Raw genomic sequence first — 9,819 nt, forward strand, 5'->3', positions numbered from 1 at the left:
GTCCTGCAATCAATTCCCACTAGGCTTCAAAGTCTGATTCTCTATGAATTCCTCCTCCCGTTGCCGGACCCCCAGGTTGGGAAGCCTGACGTGGGGCTCAGAACGTTCACTCCAGTGGGTGGACTTATGTGGTATAAGTGCTCGCCAGTCTGTGAGTCACCCACCCAGCAGTTATGGGATTTGATTTTACTCTGATTGCGCCCCTCCTACCGTCTCACTGTGGCTTCTCCTCTGTCCTTGGACGTGGGGTATCCTCCTTGGTGAAGTCCAGTGTCTTCCTGTCGATGATTGTCCAGCAGCCAGTTGTGATTCTGGTGCTCTCGCAAGAGGGAGTGAGAGCACGTCCTTCTACTCCGCCATCTTGGTTAATCCCCCCTTAGGTATAGTTTTGAGGGATATTTTAAAACATATTATCATGTCATATATCATAATATATTATCATGCCATGTGTACCGGTTGTTGTAGTAGTAGTAGTGTTCCAGTGGTTGGAGATGACTTCACGGCAATCTCTATGATACTCTTTAATCTTGGTGTCTACCTCTTGATAGGGTTGGGGGCAAAGCAGCAGTTTTGCAACCTGTGTCTGCTTTATGCCCTTTTTATTCTTTATGGGTTTTTTTAACGGGCTCATTGTTTCTAAATCATGGAATTTATGGAATGAGCATTTTAAGAGCAGAAGTTTAAAATGAGATGGCATAATAATACTTAAATTGTAGGCCTGTAGACCTGTGTTCTCATTCACCAAGCTGAAAATCATTACTCCCAAGAATTGAAGATTCAGGGACTTCCCTGGTGGTCCAGTGGCTAAGACTCTGCGCTCCCAATGCAGGGGGCTCGAGTACGATCCCTGGTCGGGAACTGGATCCCGCCTGCTGCAACTGAAGATCCCGCACAGGGCAACGAAGATCCCACGTGCCGCAACTAAGACCTGATGTGGCCAAATAAATAAATAAATATTTTTTAAAATTAAAAAAGAATCGAAGATTCAGATTGTGCTCTTTCTATATAGTGGTTGGTGTGGCAGGCCTCGTCACAGTGTGTTAGTTCACTAGTGCCTAGGAAGAAGCTTAGCATTCGGTCAGCAACGTCAAATCATGTGCTTTCAGCGATTCTCAAGAATGACTACATAGAGTTAAATATGTGATCTAAGGTTGTTGATAAAATATCTTCTCTTTCAGGGATGATATTGCTGATTTAGTAGAAGCTAAAAAGTTGCTTAAGGAAGCTGTGGTGTTACCAATGTGGATGCCAGAATTCTTCAAAGGCATTAGGAGACCATGGAAAGTAAGTGTATTACTATAACGGCATTATCAAAGCAAATGGCAAGTGCATTGCTATAGAAAGCCAATATTTATCTGTGTTGGGGGAAGTGGGAGGAGAAAGTAGAGCAGGTAAAGAAAATTTTAAACTATGTTGTGTTATTCAGAACTTTGTTTAGACCAAGAGCTACTGCAAGGTTTCCAGAATAAGAAATAGGTACAGGACTTCCCTGGTGGCACAGCGGTTAAGACTCCGCCTGCCAATGCAGGGGACATGGGTTCGAGCCCTGGTCCGGGAAGATCCCACATGCTGCGGAGCAACTAAGCCCATGTGCCATAACTACTGAGCCCACGTGCCACTACTACGGAAGCCTGCGCACCTAGAGCCTGTGCTCTGCAACAAGAGAAGCCACCGCAATGAGAAGCCCGCACACAGCAACGAAGACCCAACGCAGCATAAATAAATGAATGAATGAATGAATGAATAAATTTACGAAAAGAAAAGGAATAGGTACAATGTGGTATTTGGAAAGTTGGACACATAGCAGATTTATAATGAGCTTATATTTGCAAATATGAACAGGTCACCTAATACAAAAATACTCCATTTTACGTGTTGTGTTGCAGAACTTATATCTGTATTTCTTGGAATTGTTCTTAAGAAATTAATAAGGTATATCTGTATCTAATGAGTACTTTTTAAAAGTCATGTGCTGATATGAAAAGAGACTGTCCAGAAAAGTCTTGGATTTGGGAAATGTGCTAATGGCTAACTCTGTACTTATTTTTAAAAATTCTTGAAAGGTTAAGTGATAAGCAAGATACAAAATTATAGACATACAGCTATGTAAAAAAAAAAAAAAAACTAATTTGAGCAAAAAGACTAGCAGGAAATATATCCAGATACTAATGGTACCTGTGTTAGGGTATGATATTATATCAGTACTATAATATTGATTATATTTTTTCTCATCTCTTAGTTCCAATTTTTTAATAATTTGTAGTTACCCTACTTTTGTAATGGAAAAAGTAAATTTGTGATAAAGTATCCTTCTGTTTATCTTTGTCTTTTACTTGTCTTAATATTATGTGTAAGTTGGTTGAAAATTGATCCTTAGTAATGGAATTCTTGTGTATTAGAACAATGGCACATAAATTCTTCACTGATGCTATTATATTCCCAACAGGGAGTGTTGATGGTTGGCCCACCTGGCACAGGAAAGACCCTCCTTGCTAAAGCAGTAGCTACTGAATGCAAGACAACGTTCTTCAATGTCTCTTCATCAACTCTGACTTCCAAATACAGAGGAGAGTCTGAGAAGCTTGTTCGTCTTCTGTTCGAAATGGTGAATGCTTGAGCCAACTCTAATGATTCTTTACTTCTAGAAGGGGAGAAAGTGAGTTGTAACTACAGCGCGTAGAATCGCTAGGCAGGATGCTTTTGTGCCCAGAGTGTGATTCCTGTGCTCTTGAAGGTAGAAAATTTTTATTCATTACTAACATGAATAACTTGCTTTTCTCTTTGACTCCTTTTCTCTGGAGGAAGGGCTGTCTCTGTTAGCTTACGGACATGCTCATGTTACGGGATCTGCATTACTGATCTGCTATAGGAATGTGAAATTATTAGGGTTTTTAAATCAGGCTTAGTTATAGTAAATGCAGTATTAGAACAATAATGAGAAAAGGTGAAAATCATAAGTAGATATGGAACTGAGATACCTCCAATCTATTAACTATATCAAATACCCTGAGTTTAATGACCCAGTCTTTGGATTAAGTTCTTCGCTTCTTTGAGTTTCTTTTTCCTTCTTCCACTGACACTCATCTGAGTATCAGTAGAAGAAATGTAATTCAACAAGTTCTGGTTGAGTGTTTAGGTTGAATTCAACAGCTTTTTAGACTTCAGACTTTAAGTTTCACTTACTATTTCCGTCTTACTTCATTTAAGAAGTTGTGTAGTTATATGCATGAGGACAGAGTTATGTTTATTATATAGATAGTGAAAAAGATTTACATTCCTGGTCATGGTGGACAAAACCTTAGGTGATCATGCTAATATTATACCAGATCTTCCTTCCTAGGCTGAGAATAAAACAAACAAAACCCCTCACAATTTCATGTTATCTGTTTTCTGTAAAGGCTTCTTCCTGTTTCAGTTCCCATTTTCTTTCTCCTTCAACTTCGATAATTCATAAGGCAGGATGTAAATTCTGACAGGTTCTTATGGATTATTAATAGTCCATCCCACAATAGGAATCTAATGGAGAACCTCTTAGATCATTTTGAAAAATTAGCTTGCTATTTGCTTCAGGGGTAAAATTATATTGTCAGTATTCCAGAATAACTAGGCTTTTTAAAAATGTAAGCTAGGGGACTTCCCTGGTGGTCCAGTGGGTAAGACTCCGCGCTCCCAGTGCCGGGGGCCCGGGTTCAATCCCTGGTCGGGGAACTAGATCCCGCATGCATGCCGCAACTAAGAAGTCTGCATGCCGCAACTAAGACCCGGAGCAGCCAAAATAAATAATAAATAAATAAATATTTTTAAAATTTTATTAAAAAAAAAATGTAAGCTAAATAGGGTGAATGGGGACTTCCATGATGGTCCAGTGGTTAAGACTCCACGCTCCCATTGCAGGGGGCACAGGTTCAAACCCTGGTTGGGGAACTAAGATATCCCGCATGCCAAAAAAGAAAAAAAAAAAGTAAATAGGGTGAATGGCTAAGTGTGGTGTCTTTAGAGTCAGGTGGCCTGGGTTTAGATCCCACTTCTGTCACTTTCCTAGATGGCTAACTGTGGGAAAATTCCTCTCCTGTCCCTCAGTTGCTTTATCTATAAGAGGAGGACAATAATTTAGGACCTACCTCTGTAATGTTTGGAGGGTGAAATCAGCCAATACATGTAAACTGCTTAATACAGAGCCTGACTCATAAGGACTCATAAATATTAACTGTTACTGTTTAAGAGTTATTTGATATTTCTTTTTAATGTAGGGTTTTATATTAAGGAGAAAGGACTATTTTCTTCTATGAGGGAAAGCCTCTTACAAAGTGGTAATTTGCAATATTTTTGTATACTGCGGTTTATAAAAATATATCAAACAACTTTTTTACTGGCTTCCCTGGTATTGCCTAGGAAAATCTTAACCATCTTTAAATAAATCCTTGCTTATCTGGAGCGTGCTACTTTGAGTTGCCCACTTGAGCAGTGTCAGTCACAAACCAGTGCCTTCAGATTGGAGCTTCTGCCTGTCTGAATTTTGGTTATGGCTCATTTGAAACCACCTTGATTTTCTTCTGTTCATCATATGGACTTTCTCGAGTAAAATTGTACTGCCTCTCAAATCTTGGTTTTGACTACAGATGACTGCCTCTCTCTTGAGTGCCCCTCCCCCCGAATCTCAAAGTGAGCATTCCTCAGGGCCTGTATTTTGAATAAGGCCACTTAAATATTATAAAAGTCTGTCCAGGGTTTTTCACATGACATGGTAACAAACACATATAAAAACTTAATTGTATAGTTTTTGTTGTGTTGTCAGGAACTTTCATTTTCAAGTGTCAGAAATCTAATCAAATGAACAACAATCTCAGTTGTTCCAGCAAAATTCCAGAGATTAATGTTCGGTCTCTTTTGAGTCACATGCTTATGCCTGGACCCTCCTGGGACTCCAGCAGAGTTGGCCTCTCTTGAAGTAATGGAATAAGAATGAGAAAGAGATGATTTACAAATGAAAAAGAGAGCTGCTCTTATCAGAAGGAGCCGTGCTGTGCAGGCAGAAACAATTGGTTTCCTCTCCAAGTCTCTCTACATTACTTTCTCAGGTCATCCAAAGCCAATTTTAAATGTGTCACATAGCCTCTGCTTTAAGTCAGACCTTTCTACACACCCTCAGTATTTGGGAAGACTCAATCTAGTAATTTTTGCTTGAAATTTAATTTTTGTTGTTGGTTCTGTTGGTAGATGGTTGCTGGCTAGAATTTCAATTATAAATTTTCTTGCATGTTTGCTTTTTTCTTTCTTTCCCTCCATCCAGTTTTTTTTTTCTCCTTCTGTCTGTTTCTTGAAAAGAAAGTACAAAATTTTTTGTACACAGTACCTAAGATCCAAGTAAGGATACCTTATTAAAAATGTATTATTAGGGCTCTTGGTTAAGAATCTGCCTGCCAATGCAGGGGACACGGGTTCGATCCCTGGTCCGGGAAGATCCCACATGCCGCGGAGCAACTAAGCCCTTGCGCCACAACTACTGAGCCTGCATTGCCACAACTACTGAAGCCTGCGTGCCTAGAGCCCGTGCTCTGCAACAAGAGAAGCCACCACAATAAGCCCGCGCACTGCAACGAAGAGTAGCCCCTGCTCACCACAACTACAGAAAGCCCGCACACAGCAACAAAGACCCAACGCAGCCAAAAATAAATAAATAAAATAAATAAATTTTAAAAAGTGTATTATTATCCATTATTATTATTATTATTATTATCTTACTATCCCTTTGGAGGCAATAGATGACTTAGAATTCAAGTTTTTAACTAGAAAAGAAAGTGAGATTTAACTATTAGGATTTTCCAAGTGAACAGACTAAAACTGAATCTATACTTTGGAAGCACTGTGCTTTCAACACAGTTAATCGCCTCTTAGAGGATACTGAATTATAACCTCATGGTCCAAAGAATTGATGGACCCAGTACAATTGCGTGTTCAAATCTGTAATGTTCACTTGCCATTGTGGACTTCCATTTTTAGAAGAACCTTTAAAATGCTGTTTGATCACTTAAGCTCTGTTTTGAGAAATCTTTGCCATCATTTACGTTCAAGCTTCCTTGTGCAATGATTCTGTAAGTTTGGATATTTTGCTTAGAAAATGATTAACAATAAACATTAGTTACTATAATAAAATGCTTATCAACTATACTCCAATTAAAAAAAAGTCTACTAAAAACAAAAAGAACAATAAGTAAATAAAATTAAATGCCTCTTCAGTCTCCTTAAGAAACGGGTGATACTATTGAGTCTTACACAGCTGTTTACTAGATAATAGTTGACTAGATCTATTAGTTAATGGATCAATCTTCCCTGTCCTTTGGTTTGGGGAAGAAATGCATTTAAGGTACAAAAATAAACTTGGAGGATATTATTCAGCCATAAAAAAAAATGAAGTACTGGGACTTCCTGGTGGCGCAGTGGTTAAGAATCCGCCTGCCAATGCAGGGGACACGGGTTTGATCCCTGGTCCGGGAAGATCCCACATGCCGCGGAGCAACTAAGCCCGTGTGCCACAACTACTGAGCCTGCGTGCCACAACTACTGAAGCCTACGTGCCTAGAGCCCATGCTCTGCAACAAGAGAAGCCACTGCAATGAGAAGCCCGCGTGCCACAACGAAGAATAGACCCCGCTGTCCGCAACTAGAGAAAGCCTGTGCGCAGCAATGAAGACCCAATGCAGACAAAAAAAAGAGTGAAGTACTGTACATGCTACAATATAGATAAACATTGAAAACATGCTAAGTGAAAGAAGGCAGACACAAAAGGCCACATATTGTATGATCCCATTTATTTGAAATGTCCAGAATAGGTAAATGCATAAAGACAGAAAATAGATTTGTGATTACCAGGGGCTAGGGGGAGGGAAGTATGGGTTATTTTTGGAGGGCAGTGAAAATGTTCTGGAATTTGATAGTGATGATGGTTGCACAACATTGTTAATATACTAAATACTGAATTGTCACTTTAAAATGGTTTAAGTGGTGAATTTTATGGTATATGAATTTTATCTCAAAAAAAAAAAACTGAGGCCATTAAATTGACCTCTAATTGACAACTTAAGAGGATAAAAATCAGTTGACCCTTGAACAACGTGAAGGTTAATCTGCATATAACTTATAGTGAGCCCTCTGTATCCACGGTTCCTCTACATCCTTTGGTTCAACCAACCACAGACTGTGTAGTACCGTAGTATTTACTATGGAAAAATATCCACATATGAGTGGACCCATGCAGTTCAAACCCGAGTTGTTCAAGGGTCAGCTGTACTTGTATTAGTCAAATGAAAAATGGCAATTTAATTAGAATCCCTTAGAGGGAATCTATGTGATTTTATTTAAGGTAATGGTTCTCTTTAACAAAAATTTTTCTAGAACTTTAGAACACTTGTCAGAATCTGTAAATGTCTTCCCACCATTGTTGTCCGTATTATTGTAGTGTACAGGATAATCCTGTATTTATATGACTCATAAACAAATACATGTTGAATATAATCAGTTATAGTATTGAAGAGTATAAAAAATTGCCATGTAAGATTTAAGTGTATGATAGGTCTATACTGGAAGCTGTATCTTAGCTGTTCCCATTCTATCCTCTCTCCCCAGTCTTAGGCAAAGGGGGCGCAAGGCACAGGGTGGCAGGCTCCACGGCTCTTTTCTAATTGCTAAACTATAGATGACTTTTCCATGAAATAAAAACCTCGTGTTGCATGGCTTCTCCCTTTAGGCTCGATTTTACTCTCCAGCCACCATATTTATCGATGAGATAGATTCCATTTGTAGCCGCAGAGGGACTTCCGAAGAGCACGAGGCAAGCAGAAGGGTGAAAGCCGAGCTGCTGATTCAGATGGACGGTATGCGAGTGTCTCTGCGTGAGCTGAGCGAGCCCCACTCACAGTGCTGACCCACACAGCCCCAGTGACGCGGGGCTGGCCAGTAGGTCCTGGAGATTGCCAGTGGTAAACTGGGGGCACTGACAGTGGTGACACACCAGCAGTTATGGCTGTTTATTCACAGGACACCCTCTGTCATACACGCTGATCTCATTTTTAGCCATGAAATTGAAACAAATGCCGATTAACTGGCCTTAGGGATATGTATGGTTTTGAAGAATTTTTTAAATTGCTATGTAGTTGTGCTGAACTAGTCTTTTGATCAAATCTATTTTGAGTCCTATTTTTTGCACACTGCAAAAACTCATTTTTCTTGGACCACAAATTCACATACGTACCAGTTAGCTTTATAAGTCTTAGGGAGGCTTGATGATTACCCTGCTTTTAATGTTGTGCTAAACATTTGATGATCTTTAAGTAGTTGAGCTTTGTTTTTTATTTTTTTACTGTGTTCTTATCCTTCCTCAAGGTGTTGGAGGTGCTTCTGAAAATGATGACCCTTCCAAAATGGTTATGGTTCTGGCAGCTACTAATTTTCCCTGGGATATTGATGAGGCTTTAAGACGACGTCTTGAAAAAAGAATCTATATTCCATTACCATCAGGTATCTTTATTTGAATCAGAAAGGTCATGTTAACTCTTAGGTAGTTTTGCTTAGAAATTTTAAAATTTGGTATTAATTAACTTTCCTTTAAAAGACAAATGTAGGATGTCTTTCCGGATTTTAACTGGTTTGGCTATATCTGGAGCCTAACGCCTTGATACTAGGAAATTTAAAATTCAATGAAATACTTCAATTTTTAAAAATAAAAATTAATTAATTAAAATTTAAGAGTAAATACAATAAGAATAGGTCTTAAATTTTTTAAGCAAATGAGCTCTAAGAATTGGAAAACCACTTCTCAAAGTAGACTGGAGAAAAATAAAACATTGTTTATGTTGAAGGCTTATATTTTTAAATTTGCTTCTACCAATAGCAAAAGGCAGGGAGGAGCTATTACGAATAAGTCTACGTGAGCTGGAATTGGCTGATGATGTTGACCTTGCAAGTATAGCAGAAAACATGGAAGGTTATTCAGGTGCGGACATTACCAACGTGTGCAGGTATGAATTATTTTGGAAGCATAGGTGTTTTTTTTCTTTGTTTTTTGAAGCATAGGTTTTTGTGGGTATAAACTTCTATTATGAAGTTTTTATGCTGAATTAAGATAGATGAAGAATAAAGACCCACATTATAATCTAGTCAGAGACACAAGTTTTGGTATTAAGTTAGTGTTAGCTAACAGCTTCTCTCCTGTCTCTGTGATGCTTATTCTTTATATTATGGTACACTTTTAATAAAATTTAATTGCTATCTTATTATATCCTTTTAATTCTTCTTGGACTTTTTGCTCAGATTCAACTGCTAAAAAAACAACTCAAGAACAGGGCTTATAGTCCAGTACTGGATTCTGTGCAGTACTACATATGTATATGTAATAAGATAATTACAGAATAACATACGCACTGAAAGATTTTTTTGTTTACACGTTTTTATTCAACCAAAACATCATTTTGTGGTTTTTTGTTTTTGCTTTTTAAATTTAAAACCTAGGGATGCATCCTTGATGGCAATGAGAAGGCGTATTGAAGGTTTGACCCCAGAAGAAATCAGAAATCTTTCAAGAGAAGAAATGCACATGCCTACAACTATGGAGGATTTTGAAATGGCTTTAAAAAAGGTTTCTAAGTCAGTATCTGCTGCAGACATTGAAAGATATGAGAAGTGGATATTTGAGTTTGGATCATGCTAAATTCTCACATGTAAACTGTGAGAAACCTGCATTAAGTGTTTGAATAATAATTAAAAGTAGTATTTCATTGCACCAAGCGCTATATTTTTTTAAATTTTCATAATGGTAAGAGTGAA

General features: G+C 38.3%; 1 protein-coding gene across 4 annotated transcripts in view; it reads left to right on the plus strand.

Annotated features, from left to right (window-relative positions):
• KATNA1 (katanin catalytic subunit A1) overlaps positions 1–9,819 on the plus strand; it is a 40,544-nt gene extending 30,725 nt beyond the window's left edge. For 3 of the 4 annotated variants that reach the window (XM_061207015.1, XM_061207016.1, XM_061207017.1), the window contains 6 exons: positions 1,179–1,284; positions 2,447–2,605; positions 7,745–7,871; positions 8,380–8,514; positions 8,888–9,014; positions 9,505–9,819. In XM_061207015.1, coding sequence (XP_061062998.1) covers positions 1,179–1,284; positions 2,447–2,605; positions 7,745–7,871; positions 8,380–8,514; positions 8,888–9,014; positions 9,505–9,703 — 853 coding nt within the window. In that variant the 3' untranslated portion in view covers positions 9,704–9,819. The remainder of the gene's footprint in view (positions 1–1,178; positions 1,285–2,446; positions 2,606–7,744; positions 7,872–8,379; positions 8,515–8,887; positions 9,015–9,504) is intronic. The other variant, XM_061207018.1, reaches the window with a different exon arrangement.

The sequence above is a fragment of the Eubalaena glacialis genome, chromosome 12 (assembly GCF_028564815.1).
Source record: "Eubalaena glacialis isolate mEubGla1 chromosome 12, mEubGla1.1.hap2.+ XY, whole genome shotgun sequence".
In the NCBI taxonomy this organism is placed as follows: domain Eukaryota; kingdom Metazoa; phylum Chordata; class Mammalia; order Artiodactyla; family Balaenidae; genus Eubalaena; species Eubalaena glacialis.